This window comes from Cyanistes caeruleus, unplaced genomic scaffold (assembly GCF_971803275.1).
Source record: "Cyanistes caeruleus unplaced genomic scaffold, bCyaCae1.hap1.1 HAP1_SCAFFOLD_105, whole genome shotgun sequence".
Taxonomy (NCBI): Eukaryota; Metazoa; Chordata; class Aves; order Passeriformes; family Paridae; genus Cyanistes; species Cyanistes caeruleus.
Window position 1 is genome coordinate 783053 of NW_028255906.1, and position 25532 is coordinate 808584.

The window sequence follows — 25532 nt, forward strand, 5'->3', positions numbered from 1 at the left end:
GCGAGGGCAGCACAAACGTGCAGCAGCTCAAGGATCCGCTCCCTGCTCACTTGCTGGGACAGGGCTGCCCTGGGCCCTGCCATGGACAGAAGCTCCCCGTTCTCTGCTCGCTCTGACCCTCCTGCCCCAGCCTCGCTCACTTCCATTCACGTTCCTCCTGTCAGGGACACTCTCCACACGGATCATGGCTCTGATTCCTTGGATCCTCAGCACTGTTTATCCTGGATTTTAGCCAGGGCTTCCCCTGGGTTTGGGGCTGGGCTATGCAGGCTGCAGTGTGTGGAGCTTTCCCCAGCCACCGTTCGGGGTGCGTGTCTCCCTTTTCCCCAACAATTTCACTCTGTCTTCTCCTTCCCGACGTTTCCCCTCAGCAGGGCTGAGCCTTTTGCCGCCCTTTTTCCCCTCAGCGCTGGCCCCGCCCCCCGTTCAGGCCTCGCCCCCTCGGCTCGGAGCGGCTCCCCGCCCTCCCCTCCCTAATGAACGCCGTTCCTTCCTCCCTCATTAAAACCTCGCTAATTAATGTCCTGGCGGGCAGGAGCAGGGCTTTGCAGGAGCTCTGTGGGACAGCCTGGCTGCGTGGGGCAGGGCAGAGATGCCCGCTCTAGGCCCTCCCCTTTCAGGGCAGGGATCCAGGGCACCGTGAGCTCCCCCAGAAAAATGCTCCGTCCCGGCCCACAGCTACACGAAAGGGAGAGGAGGAAAGCAGGGTGCCAGTGACACAGCAGCCCTCAAGAGTTCCCCAGCTGTGTGTTCTGCCCCCTCCCACCTCTTCCAGCTCCATGCCATGTGGACAGGAGCTCACAAAGAGCAGGAAAACAGAAACAAGCTCCACAGTGAATTCCTGGGAGAAAAATCCATGGATGGCCAGGAGGCTGCTGTGGCTCCTTCCTGAAAATCGGGGCTGTTGGGAGCACGGCACAGGGTGTCCCAGGACTTAGAGCTGGACACTGAACCCTCCTGGATCTCCTTGACACCCGTCCCAGGCAAGGACTGTCCTGGATATCCTCCTGCATCTGCCCCAGGAAGGTCCCCGCTCCCTGGTGCGGGATGGGACGGGTAGAGGACAAGGAATGAAGGTCAGGAGAAGAATACAGAGATGCTTCTTGCCACTGTAGCAAGAAATTTGGTGCAGTGAAAGCTCAGCTGGAGATGAAGGTGGCCAAAAATGTGAGGCACAAGAAAAATTGACTTGTTAAATGCATTTATTAAAAAAATACAGAAATTACGTCATCCCCTTCCTGGATGTGGATGGTCACCTGATAAACACAGACACCGTACAGGTTTTCTAATGCATTCTTTCCATCCTTCTTTGCATCTCACCCATCCCTTCCCAGTGGAAAACATGCATTATACCAAGGGACACTGCAAAGTCCTGGAAAAGGGCAAGCCCTGCTCAGCAGAAAACAAACCACCCCTGACTGAACCACAGCATTCCCATCTTGAATCCAAACGCAGCATGTGCCAGCTATTGGGAAGAAAGGAACCCTATGGCAGTCAAAACCAGAGCAGTGGGACAAGAATGAGCGCTCTTTGGAATATCCTGATTGATTTACAACAGAGGCTCTGCAGAAGTTGGTGAGCTGCTAAGAAAAAACTCTTGCAGTCCTCGCCAGCCATTTCAGGAGATCTCCCCAGAGACAGAGGAACTTCACCTCCCTTTGTCTCTGGGGGATCTTCTCCAGCACAGAGTAGTGGTTGTTTGAAGTTGGTGCCGCTGCAGCATTCTAGGAGCAGGGGCTTGACACAGGTGGCAGCAGCACTCTTCCTGATGTGCTGCCACTTGCTCCAGGGAAGGATTCATTGCAAGGGGCTGAGCTCCGGTTCTTATTTCCAGGCTTTTCCCGGCCATGTTCATGTTCAGGGATGAGCCGGTTGTGTGATCCCTGAATTGGGTGGGGCCGTGATGTCACAAAGGAGCTGAGCGCTGGGGTGATGCAGGGCCATGATGTCACACAGCTGTCCTGGCCACAGCATTGTGACATCACCACGCCAGCCCTATATAAACCGGGCCAGCCCCCGCAGCTGCCAGTGCAGTCACCATGGGACGTGCTGTAGCCATGTGTGACGGTGGCATCCCGATGCCTGCACTTGTCCTGCTGCTGGTTGCTGTGGCTGGTGGGCCATTGGCCACTGGAAACCACAGAGGCAGCAGACGAGGAGGAGATGGAAGCGCCCCAGGGTTAGGCCCAGAGGCTCATGGAGGAACCAAGCAGCCCCTGCAGCTCCCAGGTTCTCCAGGCCTCGGGCGACCCCTCGCAAGCGGCCAGGTGCTCCCGCAAGCCCTCTGGAGAGCTCCTGCAGCTGCAGTCCCTGCATGGCAGTGGCCCAAGAGCTGCAGGAAGTGATGATCCAGCACTGGGCACTCAGTGGGACATCTGTGCCGCTCTTCTTTGGGATGTGGCAGGCGATGTGGAAAGAACTGGAGAAGCTGATGAAGTGAGGCCACGTGTCCTGCTGTGGCTCGCCCAGCTTCTCCAGAAGCTGCCATCCCTTCAGGAGGCTGCTCCCAGCAAGATTCACCATCCCTGGGAGAGCCTCAACCCTTGCAAGGATGGCACAGCAGAAAAGACCTGCCACCCATGCAAGAAGCTCAGGCTGTCAGAGAATGTCCATGGTGCTAGGAGCCTCTGCTATCTCTGACAGCCTCCATCCCTCGGAGAGGCTCAGCCAGACCTGTCAGCCTGCAGAAGGTGCAGAGCCCAGGGACAGGTCTCCCAGCTCACTTGGACCCTTGAACCTCAAGAACAGGGGTGCAACCCTGACCACTGACATGGCCAGGGAAAGCCCACAGGTCGAAGTGGGAGCCCAGCCTGATCCAGGGGAGCCATCTCAGGAGCAGGTGGAGGAGCAGCAAGTGTCCTGGAGCCAGGCTTCAGCTCAGCCCCCATCTCTCCACGGCTTGCAGGTGGCCATCAAGTGCGTGGCCCAGGACACGGTCCTGCCGTGGGACGAGCTGGTGAGTGAGCGGGGACAGCGGGACAGAGCGGGCCGTGGCAAGCAGGGATATGGCCGGGGCCAAGGGTGGGACATGGCCGCAGGCAGTGGGCGTGGGCTCAGCGTGCAAGGCCCAGCACGGCGGGCCCGGGGATGCCAAACAGTGGTGGTGGGTCCAGGCAGGGGCCACCTCCCAATCAAGGCCACGGCTTATCCTGCCGTGCCGCTCTCACGCCCAGGGCAGCTCCAAGCACACGCAGCGTGGCCCGGCTTCTGCAGGCGCTGGGAGCAGCTGGGCAGGAGCCTTCTGCAAGTGAGCGCTGCTTTCTGCCTTCTCTCCCCAGAGTGCCAACATCTGATCCGCTGGTGTTTGTCCAAGCACCCCATGGATCGGCCAGTGCTGGAGCAGATCTTCTACCATCCTTGGGTGTTGGGCGGGCATTTCTGATGCCTTGCCGCAGCCTCTGCAGCACCCAGTTCCCGTGTCCCACGCAGGACTGAGGGCCCAGGAAATAAAACAACCCGAAACCCACTGCGGGCTGGCAATTCTGGTCCTTGTTAGCAACTTCAGCTAAGGGAACCTCTTGGCAAATGGGGTAATCAGAGCATTCCCTTCAGCCTTTGTCAAGCTTTTGATGCCTTTCCTCCAGGTTGTCCCTCAAAATCAGAGTGGGGTGGAGCCTGCACCAGTCCCCCCCAAATCGGTGAGAGGCAGAGACTACTCCCAGGCCCCTCAAAACTGGAGGAGGATGGAGACGATCCCTGGGCCCCCCAAACTGAAGGGAGATAAATACCCAGCCCCCCCAAAATAAGAGATTAATGGAGCTCAAAGTAGCCCCCAAGTGCGAGTGGGAAGGGGAGACTGCCAGCCCCCCCAAAGAGGAGGGGAATTGTGGCTGTGCCAGCCCCGCAAATTGCAACGGGACAGAGAACACCCTTGGTCTGGAAAAGGTCAAAGAGCGGTTTGGGGCTGCCAGGATGGTGACAACACTGGCACCCCCCAAATCAGAGTGGGACAAAGAGCCCACACAGGCTTTCCAGAAGCAGAAAGGGGGCAGCAAATATCCCCTGTCCCCCTAAGTCGGAGGGGCACAGACACAACTCGAGCCCCCCATATTGGAGGGGGACAGACACAAAAAGCCCCACAAAAAGAGCATGGGGAATCAAGACCTCTACCGGCCCTGCAAAGGTAAGGAGGATGGAGAAACTCCCCATCTGTCTTTGTTTTGGAAGACAGGTGTGTCATGGGGTGACTTTACCTTTAAGACAGCTTTGGGAGCTGGGAGGAAGTTGAAGCTGCGAGAGGCTGATGGGAGTCTTGTGACCAATTATTGGTCATTTCTAAGAACTGACAGCAGTTTTGACCATTGAAAAGTGAGATCAACTTGTGAACACCACCTTGAGATGTAAAGCCAGGGCTCTCTTGTTCTCTTTGGTTTCTGGCTTCTGACGAGGTAACAGGCTCTGTCTCGGCCTCCTCCCCCCTCCAGGCCGGACAAGGCCGCAGAGGGCGGGGGGGGAGAAACGGAGCCGGCCGGCCTGGCTTGGTTTGCAGTTTCTGCTGCTGGACTGAAACCTGACACCATCAACATCTGCAGCTTTCCAAGACTTTAACTCTTTTACTACCTGGATAAAACGTACAGATTACTCCTTTCTCCCAGAGAGACAGAGACAATCCATATGAAGATGACATCATAAAACCATCAAAGACCGTGAAGAAAAGAGTTAAGTTTTAGATGAGGAAGAGAAGCTGAAATATTTTTCTGTTAAAGCTATGGAGATGGACAACAGTGTCCTGAAAAAACTCCTTTAATTCATGACAGAGTATATAGGGAGGAGTGGAGTGTTCAAAGTGTGGATTTTGAGCAAAAGGTGGAGTAATTGTGATACAGTGAGGTGCTGGAACAGAGTGGGGAGAAGTAATAGTTGAAGATTTGGGGCCATTGTAGAGGCAAAGAGCATACTTCTGTTTCCAGAGAAGCTCACAGAGACAGATGAAGAGAACTTTTGCCTTTGAATAACTCATTCTTAAAAATGACATCCCTAGACTCATTGACCCATACACACCTCAGAGTGATGTGAAATGGGAGGAGTGAACTGATGACAGATTTTCGGGCAGCTGGCATCAGGAAAATAGAAAGCTATAACAGAAATGGTTTTCTTGTGAAAAACTCCAGAGATTAAGAAGAAGACTTCAAGAAGAAGACTTCTGTTTCTCTACAAAGACTGATAAAAAGACTAGCAAGTATTAAGACTGTTTTAAACACCAAAGTTCCAAGTTTTTTTGTCTCTATGTTGTCATGTGAACAAGAGAATGGTTGGGTAGTGGGGGATAAAGGGGTTTTCTGGAGGTTTATTCTGGTGTTCTTATTCTTGTTTTGTTAATAAACTTTCTTTATTCCTTTTAAGTTTTAAGCCTGTTTTGCTCTTGTTCTGATCCATATCTCACAGCAAGAAATAAGTAAGTTTTATAGTAATTTTTTCAGTTACTGCTTTAAAACCACGACATTTATTTAGTGCATTAGCCGGAAAAACGAAATTAGGAAATCTGAACCACTACACCAGCTTGGAAGGAATCCCTTGCCCAAAGTGTCTAAGACAGCCTGACGGGATCTCTAGGAACAGCTCCAACCATCAGCAAACGCTGCCCTGCTCTGCAGGCTCCGGGCAGCAGAAGGAGCCCCCAGGGCTGCAGACGCAGCCGCAGCAGGAAGGGCTCAGGGCCTTTCACAGAAGCTGGCACGGCCTCCTTGGCACACGGCCCACCTGGTGGCCATTCCAAACTCACAGGTGTGACACAGACAAGGAACATCTGGGCCAAGGCACGCAGAGTCCACTAGAGTATTAGAAATACTTGGGAGGAATCCCAGAGGGTCATTCTTTGAAGCGAAGTGATCTGATTAAATACTATAACCAACGGTAGGCTTGGCAAAAATTAGAAAATGGTGAATATGGACTGCCTAATGCCTGGAACTTTAAATGATCATCCACTGTTACAGTTGATGTTATTTTTAAGAAAAGAAGACAAATTAGACCAAGAGATAAGTGCAGACACATTTTTTTACCCTGAAGAATAAACCTGAGTGGCACAAAGAATATGGCTTTCATTTGGACCCCCAGAAGACTTCGGTCCTTCCTTTGGAAAGAGATAACAGGTGGAAAATAAAGAGATGTTGTTCAGCGTGTAGTTTAGGTCCAAGATGTTTGAAATTGTCAAGAAGCACGAGGAAGACACTGTTAGAGATGTCCAAGACTCACAGCCGAGTTATTCCAGGCCAGCTCTCCCTTCCCCCTCAAGCAACCAGTCCTGTCCCTCAATTAAATGAAAGTGAGAATGAGATGAATAATCCTGGTGAGGGGACAAGTTCGGGAACACCAGTGACAACATGTACAAGGAATAAAACCAAGAAAGCTTTCCCTTTCATCACCCCCTTAAGGCAAGCAGTGGGTCCCACAGGAGAAGCTGTGTGGGTGAAGATCCCTTTTTCTACTGGTGACCTGAATAGCTGGCAGGAAGAAATTCATAATTATAGAGAAAACCCTAGCAAAGTGGCAAAAAGATTGGAGTTAATAGTCAAGAACCGAGACCCAGACTGAGGTGATTTCATGATGACAGCGCTAAGGAAAAACAGATAAAGAGTTGGTGATAAAGATGGTCAGAGCACATGTGCAGGGAGAAATTGCTAGTGGGGCCTTACAAGGTACAGTGGACCAGTTGTTTCCTATTGTAAACCGTTTGTTGGGCCTGAATGATGCAAAGAACTGTGCGATGTTAACTGGATACCGGGAACTGTGGGGGCCGAGGAAGCAGCCAATACTGTAGCCACTCTCCCCTGGAGGAAGAGCCCATAGTAGGCTTTCACTTACCACTCTCCCCCAGAGGCTAAAGGCCTCGATGGGGAGCTGTCATTTTTACAGCCACATGTTTGGTGGTTCCCGACACGTCTTTCCCCCTGTATGCATATTATTTTTACCCTGTTGGCCCTTCCCCCTTGTTCTGCCCCTGAATCCTCAGACCATTGTCCCTGTTGCTCCATCCCGCCCCCTGTTTTTCCTGTATAATCCCTGCTCTCACTGAGCCTGGGCCAGTTGTCGTCTCTGGGACTCTTCGGGAGAGAAGAATAAAGACCTCCTTGGAACCCCACACGGTGTCTCCCGTCTCTTTTCTTCGGCAGCACCCGAGGAACAGCGGCCATTCCAAAAGCCCTTTGAAGGGCTCACAGCTGAATCCCGGGGACAAGGCAAGCGTGCCTGTGCACCCAGGGGAAGTGCCACAGGAGACGCTTCCCTGGGAAGGTCGCGGCACCTTGACCACCTCCGCTCGCCGCGACAAGTGGGGCCCAACAGGGAGCTCTGCCAGCGGTTCCCTGGAGAAGCGTCTCCTGCAGCACCAGCTGCAGAAAGCAAGTCGCTCTCGGGTCTGTCACTTCCCTGAGGAAACCCCCTTGGGTTTTAGCAAGGGCTATCCAAGGGGACACCGGGACCCTCCTAGGACCATCCCGGGAGCAAGGAGATCACCCCAAGGACCAGTCGGTGGGTGACACCGCACCCAGCAGTTTTTGTTCATCCAGTGGAGGTGGAAAAAGCTGCTAAAATCGGGATTTGGCCTTTCTGGGAGGGTTTTGGAGCCAGTTTTATTCCCATGGGGAACAAAATCCTTCCTGGTTTTAGCCAATCCCTTTGGAATGCTGCACACGGCTCACCTGGGCTGGGGAAAAAATCTGGGAAAATCATAGATTTCCCAAGTAACAGCTCCATCCCTTTGGAATGCTGCACACGGCTCACCTGGGTTGGGAAAACCTGGGAAAATCCTGGAACACACACCTGAGAGAGGAGTTTGTTAATCCTGGCTCATCCCAGGAACTTCCATTCCTCAATCCAGAAAGGATGGCTTAGGGAGTCCCCCAGTCTGGGAGTGCCTATGACACCTCTGAAAATACCGTTTCCTTGCTTTTCCAATTCCAGGAAGGAAATCGCTGGATTATTTTCCATCAGGAGATGGGGTTGATTAAAGTGCAAGCTTTTCCACCAGCATTCCATTCCTCGTCATTCCGGCAGTTCCACCAATTCCTGATCCAAGCGTGATGCAGAGGGTTGGGATTTCCTGGCTCTGAGCAACAACATCTGCAGTGGCACAGGAGACTCACAGCTCATGGGAACAAACTTTCTGTGTGACTTCAGAGGCCACGACAACCCTGAGTGGTTTCCCTCCCATCCCCCAGCCCTGCCTGGCCCCAGGGGCTGATGGCATTTGTGCTCCCTCAGGTTCATCTCCCCACAGCAGCACCATGGGGGTGCTGACACCTGCTCTGGGCAGTGCAAACAGGGGCTCCTGTTTGAGCCAGTGCTGCTGTGTCTGTGCCTGCAAGGATGTGGCACCTCTGTGAGCTGGGGGAGAGGCCAGGGCTGCACAGGGGGATGTTGTTGGCAGCTCCATGAGGACGCTCCGGGACGCTGTGCTGGAGTGTCCAGCACAGTGGGGATGGATCAGCCCCTGCTCTGCTGCTCCTTCCCATCTCCCCCAGGGACCTTGCAGAGCCCCAGCCATGCTGTTTGCCCTCAGCCTGCCCACAACCACCCTGGGGCTGCTCGCAGGGGTTTTCTGTGCTGAGCTTTGGCCTGGCCGTGTTCTTGAGAGAGCCTGGGCAAGGAGCATGGAGCCCCCAGGCCCTGCCCTGAGGCGTCAGCGCTGCCCCAGCAGTGCCCATGGCCTGTCCCTGCTGCAGCCCCGGCACTGCCACCCCCAGGGCTGTGCCCGGCCCCGAGAGCACTCAGGCCCTGCAGCAACACCAGGGCCAGGAGGGCAGCGGGGCAGTGGCACGGGAGCAGCACTGGCAACACCAAGTGCTGCTGCTCCTGGGCACAGCTGCTGTGCCAGCACTGATCTGCCCCAGCTCTGCACACAGACACTGCTGCTGCAGCTCCAGAGAAGAGAACAAAAGGGGGATCTCTGGAGAAAACTTTACTGGGAGACCCTTTAGTTCATTTAAAACCAGCAAGAGTGCAGCCCCTCATTGACACAGTCTGTGGCCACAGGAAGGTGGAGAGAAACAAAATGAGAAATGGCACAAACAATGACATTTCTTTGTGGACAAGATTAAAAAAGGAAAACCTTTAAGAAAGAAAGAAAGAAATTAAGAAAGAAAACCTCCAAAATGAAATGAACAAGAACTGTCAAAGACGACTTTTATTACAAGTGATTTGCAGAAACTGACCAGCAGTTTAATGTTTTTGAAATTGTCCAGTCATCAGTGTCCACACTGCAGCCTTGAGCTCCTGGTTCCTCAGGCTGTAGATGAGGGGGTTCAGGGCTGGAGCCATCACTGAGTACAGAACTGACACCGCCAGATCCAGGGATGGGGAGTAGATAGAGGGGGGCTTGAGGTGAGCAAATGAGGCAGTGCTGAGGAACAGGGAGAGCACAGCCAGGTGAGGGAGGCAGGTGGAAAAGGCTTTGTGCCGTCCCTGCTCAGAGGGGATCCTCAGCACAGCCCTGAAGATCTGCACATAGGAGAAAACAATGAACACAAAACAGCCAAGTGCTAAACAGACACTGACTGCAAGAAGCCAAACTTCCCTGAGGTGGGATTTGGAGCAGGAGAGCTTGAGGATGTGTGGGATTTCACAGAAGAACTGGTCCAGGGCATTGCCCTGGCACAGGGGCAGGGAAAATGTATTGGCCGTGTGCAGCAGTGAATAGAGAAAGCCACTGGCCCAGGCAGCTGCTGCCATGTGGGCACAAGCTCTGCCGCCCAGGAGGGTCTCGTAGTGCAGGGGTTTGCAGATGGACACGTAGCGGTCGTAGCACATGATGGTCAGCAGGGAAAACCCTGTTGTAGTGAAAAGAACATAAAAGAATACTTGTGCAGCACATCCTGTGTAGGAGATGTCTCTGGTGTCCCAGAGGGAATTGTGCATGGCTTTGGGCACAGTGGTGCAGATGGAGCCCAGGTCAGTGAGGGCCAGGTTGAGCAGGAAGAAGAACATGGGGCTGTGCAGGTGGTGGCTGCAGGCTACGGCGCTGATGATGAGGCCGTTGCCCAGGAGGGCAGCCAGGGAGATGCCCAGGAAGAGGCAGAAGTGCAGGAGCTGCAGCTGCCGCGTGTCTGCCAGTGCCAGCATCAGGAAGTGGCTGATGGAGCTGCTGTTGGACATTTGCTGTGGCTGCACATGGGGACCTGTTCATGAAGAAAAAGAACATTGACAAGTCAGGAGAGGCTGGGACTCACCTTTGTTCCTGCTCTGGGAAAACCTTCACCCAGGTCCCTGCCTGAGCTCCAGCTGTGCTGAGTGTGCCAGGAGCAGCCAGGCCTGTGCCTGGGGGCTCTCCAGGAGCTATCCCTGCCCTGCTGCCCTGGGTTTGTGGCCATGTGGCAGAGGAACAAGGCTGGAAATTCAGGATTTGTCAGGGGAATCTCTCCTAAAGCAGAAGGGCTTGGTAGCACCTGCACACACAATTCTGAAGTATGGCAGGAGATGGTTTTAGGAATTGTTCTCCTGCCCACACATCATTCCTGGTTCTCTGAGGTCAGAAATCCCCAGCATTTCTGCTGCACTCAGAGTTTGCCACTGAGAGATGTGAGGCAAAGGATTCCCTGTGGCTTAGGGAAGGTGAGGGGCTGGATGGGCTTGTTCCCAACTGCCCTGGCTTTGCACCTTTGGCTGGAATCAGAGCACAATCACACTCCTGTGTCACCCTGGCATAAACCAGACCCTGCCCAGGGCAGAGGGATCCCTGAATGTCTCACCCTCTCTAAAGGTCTCTGGGCAAGCTCTCAGCACCCTCATCTGCCAAGGACACTCACGGCTCCCTTGGCAAAGCCAGCAGCATTTCCTCAGCTGTGACATCTCTGCCCTTCCCCGTGGGACATTCAGGGAAGTCCAAGAGGCTCTGGCACAGATTTGCAGCCAGGAGGGCAGCTCAGAGCTTGGAAGGACACAGCAAGGAGATCCCCAGGTGTGCCCATGATGGGATCTCAGGGAGGGGACTCAGCTCATTCCCCTTTCCCATGGACTGCTTTGCCCACAGCCCCACAGGTCACAGGGAAGCTGGGACACCCCATTCCCATGGACACACCTGCCTGGCAGCAATCCCAAGGGCAGGGCCTGACTCAGCTGCTGCAGATGCCAGGGCCTCCCTGAGAGCCCCAGGTAACAATGACAATATCAGAGCAGTGCATTTAGGCCATTTAGGAGGCTCCCAGCAGAGAGACTGAGCACCCAAAGTTACAATTCTGGCATCTCTGTAAATGTTCCAACATTACTTTGCTGATCCTGGTGTGTCCCTTTCAACTCAGAATGTTCTGTGATTCTGGGATTACAATTCCTCTTCTGCTTCTCTCATCACCCTGTTGTCTATAATCAAAAGAGAAAAAAACCACAAACTTTTAACAGTGTTAGAACAGTAAAGTAAAAACCAGTTTAATTGGAAGCTTCCAGGTGTCCCAGTGGGGATGTGGCACACCCGGCCCCCTATTTCAACAATTTATTAAGGTTGATTAATTAGTATATTTAACAGAAACATTCAATAAGAGATCCATTGCCCCAGTTACACACCCCAGAGTCAACCCATTGGAGTTGGTCCAAGGGTTTCTTTGCCCCACTTTTTGTTTTGACTGCTCACATTCCAGTTAAAAACCAAAATGTCCTTCCAGTAGCTCCTCTTTCTGATGATAAGACTATATAGTATTTCAGAAATCTATTTAGAAAGTCACTTTATTGTTCTAAAATCTAAGAGAAAGGTTAGGAAACGGACTGGAGCTAAATCAGGATAATAGTTATAGAAGTATATAATAGTAGTTTAATAGAGTTACTTAAGGATTATGATTTTATAACTATATAACAATAGTTTACAAATCTAAAAATATATTTAAAATATATAAAAAGTAAAAATCCTTTTGTCATCATTGCAACTTTCCCACCCTGCTTAAAGAAAGAAATTGAAAACACTCAGGAAATCTCCTGATCTTTACAGCAATCCGAGTCTCACCTTCCTTTGGGAAGTGTCCTCCGGAGCTGTGCCCAGGCAGGACTGGAGCTGGGAGCAGCCCTGCCCCACACAGCCCCTCAGCAGCAGCCCCTGCCCTGCTCAGGGTGGCTCCTTCCCCCCACAGCTTCTCCCCAGCGCTGGGAGCAGCTCCCCGGGCCGGCTGAGAGCTGTCCCTGGCAGGCAGCAGAGTCCCTGCCCCAGCACAGCGCCCTGGGCTGCAGGACCCTGCTCTGCAGGACAGCCCTGGGCACCCCTGGCTGCTCTCCACAAGGGACAGGCAGAGAATGTACTCACAGAGTCTGTAGGCACTGGCATGTTCCAGCTTGAGGAGATGGCTCCAGGAGCTGCAGCTGCATTGTCCTGCAGCCAGAGGCTTCCTGTGTCAAGGGCTGGCAGGGATTCTGCCCCAGGCACTTCTCAGCACCTTCCCAGCCCTGACTGATTGAAGCTCTCTGTGCCTCTGGGCTGTGCCTGGGGTGGCTGCAGGCAGTGCCCCAGCCCTGCTGGGCTGGCAGAAGAGCTGCTCAGCAAGAGAAATGTGCTTTTGAAGCTCTTCTTGGTTTCCAGGAGCTGCCTCTGTGCCAGGAGCCCGGCCCAGCTCAGCAGCACAGACACAGCAGCAGGACTTTAATGAGCCTCTTGGGACTTTGTGCTGAGGCCCTGAACATCAGTCCCTGAGAGGCAGGGGAAGAAACCTCTCAAGAACTCCAAGTCAGAATGGAACTCCAAAGTTTCTTTTCCTTTTAATGGGTCCCACTGAGGGACAGCACTGAGAAAGTGTCCCCAGGCCCGAGGCAGAGCAGAGAACTGGAGGCACTGATGACAGGTGGGGACAAAAAGAAGCCGAGTCTTGGTGCCCTGGGCCACAGCAGCCTCTGTGCCAGCAAGGGCTGTGAGGAGACACCTTGTCCTGAGGCCCTGGGGCCTCCTGGCACAGCCCCAGCAAGGCTGGCCACTGTCACCCCCTTGGCCTGCCCTCAGCATCCCCCCTAGCCCACATGCCAGTGGCCTCAGGGATCTGCTGGAAGGAGTCCCTGGGGAACCTTGCTCAGGAATGGCCCTGGGGGCTCCTTCATGCTCCCAGCAACTGCAGCTTTTTCAAAGGACTTTGGCTTTTGCCTTGGAGTCTTTGAGAGTTTGTGCAATCCTGGCCTCCAATTATCTGCTGTAATTAGTCCCTTGAGAGGCTTTGTCAGCAACAACACTCAGTGGGGCTCATTAATGCTTCAAGGTACTTCAGGTTCTTCAGGTACTTGCCTTTTTCCTTCCCACACTGAATCTCTGAGAAGTTTGTGCCATCATGGCCCCAATTATCTGCTTTAACGAGTCCCTTGGGACCTTTGCATTGACACTCAGTGGGGCTCATCAATACTTTGAGATACTCAGGGCTTTTTCAGCTGCTTTGGATTGTCCTTTCCACACTGAGTCTCTGAGAGGTTTCTGTGCAATCCTGGCCTCCAGTTCTCTCCTCCAAGGAGTCCATGAGGAGCCTGTGCTGGGGATGGACCTCAGTGGCACCCATTAATCTTTGGAGAAACTTTGGATATTTTCCTCTGACTTGGACTCCTGGAAAGGTTTGTGCAATCTCCTCTCAGGACCTGAGGTTCCAGGGCTCAGCTCCAAATGCACCACGGGGCTCATTAGGATCAAGCAAGTCCCAACAAACCATGGCTGTGCCTTGATTTCCCTCTGGTCTGGTGCAGTTCTTAGGAAAGTTTCCTGCAATAGTTATGGAGAAATATTTCAAAGAACTTCTAGGAAATATGTGTTCCTATTTTAAAGGGTGTCTTTTATTCCTGTTCACTTTAGAGCAGAGGTGATTGCAGCATTCAGTGATCATTATTGATCCAGGGTCTCTCCTAAGGAGGTCTGGCCAGGTCAGAGAAGCTGTGTCTTGAGATCTGACCCAGTGTGGACAACCTTGCTCCACATTCCCCAGCCCCATCCTGTCTCTCCTCACTCACCTGGGACCTGCTTTGCTCACAGAACTGGCTGCACTCAGGCAAAGAGGGGTTTTCTTCTTTCATTTTAGCAATCTAAAACTGCTGAGTTTCCCCATGGAAAACAGACACCCTCCTCAAGTGTGTGCCAAGCCCAAGGTGCCACCAAGGAGGTTCCCCTTCCCCAAGGCAGAACCACACAAGGAATGTTTCAGACACACAGGAAGCTCTGCAATAAACACAAAGCCAGAGTTGGCTGAAGGCAGAATTAGAGCAGCTGCTGAAGGACAGACAAGCTTTGAACTCCTTGCAGCTGAAAGCACCAAGTGGGTGGTTGGGAGGTGTGTGAGTGAGGCAAGAGTGAGGGAAGGGAAATGCAGAGAGCCCTGGAAGTGCTTCTGTGCAGCCAGGCTGTGGGGAAGGGCACTGCAGAGCTGCCCTGGGCCAGCTGTGAGGGTGGATTATCATCCCAACCTGCCCTGGGCCATTGCAAGGGGCTGTTGCCATGGACACTGCACTGACCCCACTGTGCCAGCCCTTTGCTCAGGGCTGCTGTCACTGCCCAGAGCCAGAGGGGATCCCTTGCTGGGGGCTTGTGCCACGGCCACCTGCCCTGTGCCGCGCTGGCTGGTCAGGCGTCGTGGAACCAGCAGCAAACGCCGCTGCCAGGGCCAAAGGTCAGCTCAGCCAGACAGAAAGGGTCAGTGCTGCCACCTGTTTCCATGGCAACCCTCCCTGGGACACCACACCTGGGTCACCTGTCCTGGCAATTGCCATGGAAACCCGGCTCATTGGAAATGCAACGGTGGACAAAGGTTTTAGTGGGGCCTGCCACAACAGGACAAAGGGTGGTTGTTGCAGTGTGTTTCTTGTTCATGGTATGTTCTGTTATTGCCCCAGTTGAAGGTTTGGTCCAAATGAGACCCTCCCACCCCACTTGGTCAATTTACCCTGAGTCACCTGTAAATTCTACCTTAGACCCACTGCATGCTTGGAATTCCACTTCAGAAATCCCCTAAATTTCGATGTTTGATTAGTTCATGTGACCCAATTTCCCCCCATACCTCCTTCATTGGAGGATGATTTTGTGGACCCTGCCTTTTACCCTCCCCAGGATATCTCTGATTAGCTGATGCTTTGTACCCTCCCTTTGAACCACCTCCCTATTTCAGCTGTTGCACGCTCGCATTTTCTGTCTTTTGCCCCCAAGATTCCCCAGAGCAATAAATCCTCTGTTATCCCATGCAAAAGACCTCCCTCTCATCCTTGTGTCCTCAGAGCACAGACTGACAGCCAAAAGCCACAGAGCGAGTGCTCCAGTCACAGCTGGGCTCATCCTGCTCCTGGGCTGTGACCCACTCCTGGTGCAGCCCAAAGTGACAGAGCCAGATCAGCTCCGGCCCAAGGTGTTACAGAGTGACTCTTGCCAAGGAACTTTGTGCTGCTGTCACTTAATATTAAATCTGGTTTTTGCTGCTCCCTTGCCGGGGATTTTTCAAACTCTCTCAAGCCCTCGTTGGTGACAGGGTGAAGGAGCCCTGGCCCAGGCTCTGGCCCTGGGGGACACAGGGATGCTCCTGGGGGTCCCTGTCCCCCTGTCCCACCCCCACGGCCCCAGCCCCGTCGCTGTGTCAGGCTCTGGGGTCGATCTGATGGAACATCCTCTGGGGGAGGCTGCAGCACCAGGGGTGGGGGAACCCGGGGGGACAGGGGACCCCGCTGTGCAGGAGCAGCGTTGGACTTCTCTGGGGGGAACTGTGAGAGGGGCTGGGGTGGAGTGACCTCCCCAGTGACCTCACATTTCCCCCTGTGATGTCACACTGCCCCTGTGATGTCACACAGACACCTGTGACCTCACATTTCCCCCTGTGATGTCACACTGCCCCTGTGATGTCACAGTGCTCCCTGTGATGTCACACAGACACCTGGGATGTCACAGAGTTCCCTGGGATGTCACACAGACACCTGGGATGTTACACTGCCCCTGTGATGTCACACAGACACCTGGGATGTCACACTGCCCCTGTGATGTCACAGCCCACTCTGGGCAGCCCTTGTGATGTCACAGAGCCAACTCTGGGATGTCATCCTGTGACATCATACAGCTGTGGAGGGATGTCACAGAAGACTGTAATGTCACAAAGACAGCAGATATTGTCACAGTCTACTGTGATGTCACAGCCTGTTCTATGATGCTACACAGTGACACTCTGATGTCACAAACCACTCTCAGATGTCACAGAGCCACCCTCTATGAAGGCAGAGTGTGCTCAATGGCCTCACACCCTCCTCTGTGATGTCACAGCCAGCTTTGTGATGTCACAAGGCCATCAGTGATGTCACTCAGCCCTCTTTGTGATGTCATACAGACACCTTGTGATGTCACAGAACACACTTTGATCTCACAGCCAGGTCTGTGATGTCATACAGCCATGCCATGATGTCACAGCCTGCTCTGTGATGTCATGTATCTAATGTCTAATGTCACAGTCCTCTCTGTGATGTCACAGCCTGCTCTGTGATGTCACAGAATCCCCTCTATGATGCTGTAGCTGCTCAGTGACCTCACACAACAAACTCTGTGATGTCCCAGCCCCATCTGTGACCTCACACAACCCACTCAGAGCTGTCACACAGCCCCTTTCTGACATCCCAGCTGCTCTGGGGCTCCCGGACACAGCCCCAGAGGTGCCGCTGTGACACATCCCCCTCTGGGACATCGCACAGCCCCTGCCAGTGCTGAGCCCCTGGGAGCTCTGTCTGGGCCTGCTCGTGTCCCTGAGCTGCCCTGGCAGGGCCCCAGCCCTGCTGGGCTGTGCTCAGGAGCTGCTCCTGGCCAGAGCTGTCTCTCTGCAGCGCTGCCCTTGCCAGGAGCTGCCTCTGGGCCAGGAGCCCGGCCCAGCTCAGCAGCACAGACACAGCACCAGCACTTTCATCACCCTCTCGGGCCTTTGGGGCTCTTTGCATCACACTCAGACCCTCAGAGTGTGCTCCAGAAACTTCTCAAGAGCTCCAAGTCAGATGGAAACACTGAAGTTTCTTGTAGTTGAAATGAGAGACACGAGTGAGAAAGCGTCCCCAGGTTCCAGGCAGAGCAGAAGACTGGAGGCCCTGATGGCAGCTGGGGACAAGCAAGGGAAAGGTGTCTGTGGTGCTGAGCAAAGCTGGATGTGTTTCAGGAATGCCAAGGGCCAAGGGCTGAGCCCCAGCCCCTGGCAAGGCAGATGCTGTCCCTCCCTCATTGCTCAGGGCTCTTCCCGGGCCACTGGAATGTGGGGATGTGCAATGCCAAGGGCAGCACCATGGGGCGGCCCCTGCCAGGCTGCTGGGCAGGGACAAGGAGGCAATGAGGCCCCAGGGCTGCCAGGGTCACTTGTCCCCTGCTGGCCTCAGGCCCAGGCCCAGCAGCCATGGCCAAAGGCTGCACAAGTTGCCTCTGGCAGGGCCTTGAAGCTGCTGCCCCTCCCTGTGCCCTCTCCAGCCCAGGCTGTGCTACGGTGTTGTGATAGATTGGCATTAAAGAAAACAAAGTCAAACACCTAAGGAGGTAAAAATCGCTGGTGGCTGATGGGAGTTTGTCTCCTCGCCAACAGCTGGCCATTTCTAAGAATTGACAGCAGTTTTAAGCACTGCAAAGTGAGATCAAGCTGTGAACAGCAGCTTAAGCCCTAAGGCTGGGAATTTCTTTGTCTCTTGGTTTGCTGGCTGTGAAAGGTAACTGAGCTCCAGCTGGCTTCCCGTCCCCGGCCCAGCCCATGCGGCCCGGGCAGGGGCTGGGCTGGGCCTGCCGCGGCTCCCGGCCGGGAGATGGGGCCTGCGGGGCTTGCCCCGGGCTCTGGCCGGGCCAGGCCGCTCCCTGGCTCGGCTGCACTTTTTGCTGCGACTGAATTCACCACAGACTGCCCAGGAAAGAAAGAACAAGCTCTTGAGCTGCGGCGGGCTGAGACAGTGACCACACTCTCCAGAGCAGCCATGAAGAATCTTCCAGCGCACACAGCTCCAGCCGCTGCTCCGGCAGAGATCACAGAACCATCTACAAAGCCTGGGCAAGATTTTAACCTTTTCATTACCCAGATGAGACTTGCAGATTAATACTTTTACCCAGAGAGAGAAAAAGAGAGGAATCAACATGTAAAGAGACTTTATAAACTATCAGAGACAGTAAAGAAAAGAATTAAGCTTCAGAAGAGGTGGAGAATAAGGAGATGCTTAAATTAAGCTGAAATATTTTTCTGTTAAAGTTATGGAGATGGACAATAGTGTTTTTAAAAAAACTCCTTTAATTCATGACAGAGTATATTGGGAGGAATGGAGTGTTCAAAGGGTGGATTTTGAGTAAAAGGTGGAGTAATTGTGATACAGTGAGGTGCTGGAACAGAGGGGAGAAGCAATAGTTGAAGATTTGAGGCCTTGAGAGGCAAAGAGCAAACTTCTGTTTCCAGGGAAGCTCACAGAGACAGATGAAGAGAACTTTTGCCTTTGAATAACTCATCCTTAAAAATGACATCCCTAGACTCATTGACCCATACACACCTCAGAGTGATGTGAAATGGGAGGAGTGAACTGCTGACAGGATTTCTGGGCAGCTGGCATCAGAGAAATAGAAAACTATAACAGAAATGGTTTTCGTGTGAAAATCTCCATAGATTAGCAGAAGACTTCTTTTACTATACAAAGTCTGATGAAAAGACTCTAACAGGAATTTGGACTGTTTTAAACACCAAAGTTCCGAAGTTTTTTGTCTCTATGTTGTCATGTGAACAAGAGAATGGTTGGGTAGTGGGGGTTAAAAGTGTTTTCTGGAGGTTTATTCTGGTGTTCTTATTCTTGTAGTTTTGTTAATAAACTTTCTTTATTCCTTTGAAGTTTTAAGCCTGTTTTGCTCTTGTTCTAATCCCTATCTCACAGCAAAAAGTAACTACGTTTTCTAGTAGTTATTTCATTTCAGCTTTAAAACCATGTCAATGTCTCATCAAAATCCCACAAAATTCCACAAAAATCCACAAAATTCTACAAACATCCCAGAAAATCTCCATCAATTTCCACAAAAACTAAGAAGAATCCCTCAAATTCTTCAAATCTCCTCAAAATCCCACAGAATTCCTGAAAATTCCACAACATTCTAAAAAAATAGCACAAAATTCCGGAAATCTTCTCAAAACCCTACCAAATTCCTGCAATTTCTCACAAAATGTCCACAAATTTCCACAATAACTTTCAAAATTCTTAAAAAGACCCACAAAAGTACAAAAAATATCCCACAAAATTCCCTAAATCTTCTCAAAACCCTGCCGAATTCCAGCAACATCCCACAAAATGTCCACAAACATCCACAAATGTCCACACAATTTCGGAAAAATCCCACAAATTTCCCTAAATCTTTTCAATATCCTTCAAAATTCTAGAAACATCTCACAAAAATTCCTCCAATTTTCACAAAATCTAAGAAAAATCCCTCAAAATTATTGAAAAGCCACACAAAAATCCAGAAAAATCCCTCAAAATTCCCTAAATCTTCTCAAAACCCTTCCAAATTCCAGCAACGTCCCACAAAATGTCCAAAAATGTCCACACAATTATGGAAAAAAATCCCACAAATTTCCTCACATCTCCTCAATATCCCACAAAATTCCAGCAACATCTCATAAAATGTCCACCAATTCCCACAAAATCGAACAGAAAAATCCCACAAATTTCCCTAAATCTCAATATCCCCAAAAATTCCTGAAACATCCCAAAAAATTTACTAAGTCTTGTCAAAATCCTACCAAATTCCAGCAACATCCCACAAAATGTCCACAAATGTCCACAAAATTATGGAAAAATCAAACTAAATTCTTGAAAAGCCACAGAAAATTACAGAAAAATCCCATAAAATTCCCTAAATTTTCTCAAAACCCTACCAGATTCCTGAAACATCCCACAAAATCTCCACAAATGTACACAAAATTCAAGAAAAATCCCACAAAATTCCATAAATCTACTCATTTCCCCACAAAATTCCTGAAACATCCCACAAAATCTCCACAAATTTCCACAAAATTCCAGAAAAATCTCTCAAAATTCTTCATTTCCTCTAAATCCCACAAAATTCTGGAAAAGCCCCACAAAATTCCCGGTAAATCCCACAAAATTCCCTAAATTTTCTAAATACCTATCAAATTTTAGAAACATCTCACAAAATCTCCACCAATTCCTACAAAATTGCAGAGAAATCCCTCAAAATTCTTCTAGTCTCCTCTAAATCCCACAAAATTCCTTAAAATCCCCACTAAATTCCAGAAAAATCCCACAAAATTCCCTAAATCTTCTCACAACACTACCAAGTTCCAGAAACATGCCACAAAATCTACACAAATCTCCACAAAAATTCAAAAAACATCCCACAAAATTTTTAAAATTTTCTCAATATCCCACAAAATTCCAGAAACATCCCACAATATTCCCTAAATCTTCTCAAAATTCTACCAAATTCCAGAAACATCCCAGAAAATCTCCACACATTTCCACAAAATTCTATAAAAATCCCTCAGAATTCTTCAAGTCTCCTCAAAACCCCACAAAATTCTTAAAAAGCCCCACAAAATTCCAGGAAAATCCCACAAAATTTACTAAATCTTCTCAAAACCTTACGAAACTCCAGAAATATCCCACAAAATGTCCTCAAATGACCACCAAATTCAAGAAAAATCCCACAAAATTCACTAAATCTTCTCATTATTTCACAAAATTCCTGAAATATACAACAAAATCTCCTCAAATTCCCACAAAATGCCCTAAATCTTCTCAAAACCCTACCAAATTCCAGAGACATCCCGAAAAATCTAAACCAACTCCCAGAAAATCTAAGAAAAGTCCTTCAAAATTTTTCAAGTCTCCTCAAAATTCCACAAAATTCTTTAAAAGCCCCACAAAATTCCAGAAAAATCCCACAGATTTCCACAAAATCTAAGAAAAATCGCTCAAAATTCTTCAAGTCTCCTCAAAATGCCACAAATCCCACAAAAATCTCACAAAATTCTGAAAATATCCCACAAAATCTACTCAATATCCCAGAAAATTCCTAAAACATCAAACTGAATCTCCATAAATCTCACAAAATCTCCACCAATTCCCTCAAAATCTAAGAAAAATCCCTCCAAATTCTTCAAATTTCCTCAAAATCCTACAAAATTCCAGAAAATTTCACAAAATTCAAAAAAAATCCCACAAAATTCCAGAAACATACCACAGAATTCTTAAAATTTCCTTAAAATCTCAAAAAGTCCAGAAACATCTCACAAAATCTCCACCAATTCCCCCAAAATCTAAGAAACATCCCTCAAAATTTTTCGAATTTCCTCAAAATCTTACAAAATTCCAGAAAATTTCCCAAAATTCCCAAAAAACCCAACAATTTCCAGAAGCATCCCAGAAAATTCTTTAAATTTTCTCAAAATCCAACTAAATTCCAGAATAATCCCACAAAATTCTTGACACAGCCCACAAAATCTCCACAAATTTCCACAAAATTCCAGAAAAATCTCACTAAATTCTTCAAGTCTCCTCTAAATCCCACAAAATTCTTGAAAAGCCCCACAAAATTCAAGAAAAAATCCCACAAAATTCCCTAAATGTTCTCAAAACCTGACCAAATTCCAGAAACATCCCACAAAATCACTAGAAATTTCCAGAAAATCTAAGAAAAATCAATCAATATTCTTCAAGTCTTTCAAAATCCCACAAAATTCAAGTAAAAGCATCACAAAATTCCCTAAATCTTCTCAAAATCCCACCAAATTCCAGAAACATCCTGCAAATTGTCCACAAATTTCCACAAAATCTAAGAAAAATCCTTTAAAATTCCTCAAGTCTAGATAAAATTTCACAAAATTCTTTAAAAACCCCACAAAATTCCACTCCCCTCAAAATCCCACAAAAAATGCCAAAAAATTTCAGAAACAGCCCACTGAATTCTTAAAATTTTCTCAAAATATCAAAAAAATCCAGACTAATCTAACAAAATTCACTAGATCTTCTGAAAATCCCACAAAATTCCAGAAAAATCCCACAAAATTCTGAAAATCCCTCAAAATCTCACAGATTTCTTGAAAAATCCCTCAAAATTCCCTAAATCTTCTCAAATACTTATCAAATTTTAGAAACATCTCACAAAATCTCCATCAATTCCTAAAAATTTCCAGAAAAATCCCTCAAAATTCTTCAAATCTCCTCAAAATCCCTCAAGATTTCAGAAATAGTCCCACAAAATTCCCTAAATCTTCTCAAAACCCTACCAAATTCCAGAAACATCCCACAAAATCCCCACAAATCTCCACAAAATTCACGGAAAATCCATCAAAATTCTTCACGTCTCCTCCAAATCGCACAAAATAGCAGAAAATTGCACAGCATTACAAAAAAAATCCCACAAAATTCCAGAGGCATCCCACAAAATCTCCACAAAATCTAAGAAAATAGCACAAAATTCTTCATGTCTCCCCAAAATCACAGAAAATTCCAGAAACATCCCACAAAATCTCCTCCAATTTCCAAAAAATCTAAGAAAATTCCAGAAAATTGAAGAAAAATCCCACACTATTCCCTAAATGTTCTGAAGTCTACCAAATTCCAGAGACATCCCACCAAATCTCCACCAATTCCTACAAAATTCCAGAAAAATCCCACAAAATTCACTAATTCTTCTCAAAATTCCTCAAAATGTCCACAAATTTCCACAAAATCTAAGAAAAATCCCCCAAAATTTTTCAAGTCTCCTCCAAATCCCACAAAATTCCAGAAAATCCCACAGAATTTCAGAAAATCCCACAAAATTCCAGTAAAATCTGCTGAAATGGTTGGCATTCAGGAACACAGATGATTTTTCCCCATGGCTGCTGTGGGGAGTGTGGCCATTATCTGAGCACAAAGCTGCAAGCTGCTATCTTTCCCTGCCTTTAGTGGCAGCCTGTGGTGAAACTGAGCAGCGGCACAAAGTGCAGGCCAGGCAGGGAGCGGCCTGGCCCGGCAGCCCCGCTGTGCAAGGCCCAGCCAAGCCTCTGAGAAGGGGCTCCTCCTCAAAAGGCGCAAAGCAAAGAGAGCCAAGAGAAATTGCCGGCCTTAGGGCTTCAAGTGCTGTTCCCAGCTTGATGGCACTTTGCAATGGGCAAAACTGCTGGCACTTCTCAGCAATGGCCTCTTATGGGCCAGGAGAAAAACTCCTCTCAGCCCCCAGCAGCTTCAACTTCCTTAGGTGTTTGTTTTTTGAAATGTCAGTCCATCAAACGTGGGATTTTGAGAAAATGTAGGAAATTTTGTGGGATTTTTTGGGGAATTTTGTGTATTTTTTCTGGAATTTTTTTGGATATTGCAGAGATTTAGGGAATTTTGTCAAAGTTTTGTGGAATTTTGTGGGATTTTGAGAAAATTTAAAGTACTTTGTGGGATTTTTTAATGGATTTTTTTAGATTTCATGAAAATTTGAAGAATTTTGTGGTATTTTTGTAGAATTATGTGGTATTTTTGTAGAATTATGTGGAATTTTTGTGGAATTCTTGGGATTTTTGTGTCATTTTATCAGTTTTTACTGCAATTTTGTGGAATTTTTCTTGAATTCTGTGAGATTTTTGTAGAATTTTATCAGATTTTACTGGAGTTTCGTGAATTTTTGGTGGAATTTTGAACATTTTTTGTGGAATTTTGTAGGATTTTGAAGAGACTTAAGGAATCCTGTGAGATTTTCCTGGATTTTTGTGGACTTTTGTGGGATTTTTGTAGAATTTTTCTGGAATTTTGTGGAATTTTGAGAAAATTTCAATATTTTTGTGGAATTCTTTTGGAATTTTGTAGGGTTTTTTTGAATTTTATGCAATTTTGAGAAAATTTAGGGAATATCGAGGAATTTTGAGGTGATTTGGGAAACCGTGAGATTTTTCTGAAATTTTGTAAGGACTTTGAGGAGATTTAGGGAATTTCATGGAATTTTTTCTGGAATTTTGTCGGATTTTGTAAAGATTTGGGGAATTTAGTAGGTTTTTTGTGGGATTTTTCCATAACTTTGATGGATTTTTCTGGAATTTGGTATTTTTTTTCTGGAATATTGAGGGTTATTTCTGGCCATCTGTAGAAACTGGAGGAGATTTTGTGGTAAAGTTCTGGAATTTGGTGGGATTTTGAGTAGATCTAGAGAATTTTGTGGAGGTTTTCCGGAATTTTGCGGGAATATGAGGTAATTTAGAGAATTTAGTTAAGGTTTTTTGTAGAATTTGTTGATTATTTGTGGAATTTTTTGAAAGTTTTCAGGAATTTTGTGGAATTTTCTGAAATTTCATAGGATTTTCAGGAGATGTCAAGAATTTTGAGGGATTTTTCTTGGATGTTGTGGGAATTTGAGGAGATTTAGGGAATTTTGTTGGTTTTTTTCTGGAATTTTGTGCATTTTTTCAAGAATTTTGTGGGATTTAAAGAAAAATTAAAGAATGATGGGATTTTTCATTAATTTTTGTGGAATTCTTCTGGAATTTCATGGATTTTTTCTGCAATTTTGTGGATTTTTTCTGCAATTTGTGGGATTTTAACAAAGTTTAGGGAATTTTGTGGGATTTTCCTACCATTTTGTGGGATTTTTGTGGGAATTTTGTCAGATTTAACTGGAATTTTGTGGGATTATTTTATTAATGGAGAAGACAATGAATATTTTTCCAAACCTCCTTTCAAACAACAAAACTTGGGGCAGCATGACAGAAAAGAAGAAAAGAAAATCTTCCCCACTTAGAACAGAGCCAGAGTCCCACCATTTTCCCCTCCACTTTCATTTCTTTTCTACATTTAGAGGCAAACCTTCCATCTCCAAAAGCTTCCATCTCTCACTTCCTGATGCCGTTTGCCACCCTTTAGCCTCGACCCCCACGGATCTGAGTGCTGTCCATGTGGGGCTGGGGATGCTCAGCCTGGAAAGAGAAGGGGCTGGGGAGGCCTCCCTGCAGCTCTAGGAAAGATGGGCACAGAGAGGAGAAGGCTTTCAACTGCAGAAGTGAGATTGAAGTTGGATCTAATGCAGCTGCTCTTTTCCACTCAGGCTGCTGGGCCACTGGCCCAGGCTGGGCACAGAGGCTGGGGATGCTCCATCCTTGGCAACATCCAAGGCCAGCTGGAAGCAGGGCTCTGAGCAATCTGTTCTGGGGGAAGATTGCTCAGCTTGGAACAAGATGGTCTTTAGGGTCCCATCCAAGCCCAAGCACCCAGGGATTCCATCATTCTAGCATCTCCCTTGTCCACTTCAGCCTGGGCCTGGGCTCCTGGCACTGATGTCACAGTGCACGCTCCAGCTAGAACTTCCAGCATCCAGCAACGGCCACAACACAACCCTTGGCTCCTTGTGTCAGCACGCTCTTCACCCTGCTCCAGGCCTACCCCTGTCACCTTGTTGTCACCTGCTCCCTCATACCCCCAGCAGTCCCAAAAGCTCCCCGTTGAGTGCATTTTGCTCTCCATCCCTGCAGGATGTCTGCATTTGCTCCAAAGAAGGTATGGTACTATTCCACGGAGGTGGACACCCCGCAGCTGCCTGGCTGGGCTGGAGCTCTGTGGGATAGTGTGGGAAAGGGACCCACTGGGAGATTTTGCTACCTCTGCAGGCTGGCACAGACACAGGGGAGGAGATGGAGGTGGATACACAGATGGATACCGAA

General features: G+C 48.9%; 1 protein-coding gene across 2 annotated transcripts; it reads right to left on the reverse strand.

Moving 5' to 3' along the window:
* Positions 1 to 8684: 8684 nt before the first annotated feature.
* LOC147646269 (olfactory receptor 14J1-like) lies at positions 8685 to 13194 on the reverse strand. Of its 2 annotated transcripts, none has more exons than XM_086873696.1 (3): positions 12218 to 13194; positions 11165 to 11289; positions 8685 to 10112 (listed from the first exon to the last, which is right to left on the reverse strand). In XM_086873696.1, exons 2-3 carry the CDS (start codon positions 11193 to 11195, stop codon positions 9157 to 9159), a joined length of 987 nt encoding a protein of 328 aa, XP_086729822.1. In that variant the 5' UTR covers positions 11196 to 11289; positions 12218 to 13194; the 3' UTR covers positions 8685 to 9156. The 2 variants fall into 2 exon arrangements, with proteins under 2 accessions (XP_086729822.1, XP_086729823.1); XM_086873697.1 differs by having other exon boundaries at positions 9107 to 10112; positions 11199 to 11289; positions 12218 to 13023.
* Positions 13195 to 25532: the final 12338 nt, after the last annotated feature.

What these genes read in the sequence shown, in the direction of transcription:
- LOC147646269 (XM_086873696.1), bottom strand. Translation starts at nt 11,195, where the DNA reads ATGTTGGAACATTTACAGAGATGCCAGAATT. An exon ending in TTTACAGAGATGCCAGAATT is followed by an intron (nt 10,113 to 11,164) that starts GTAACTTTGGGT and finishes CTTCATGAACAG; the next exon opens with GTCCCCATGTGCAGCCACAG.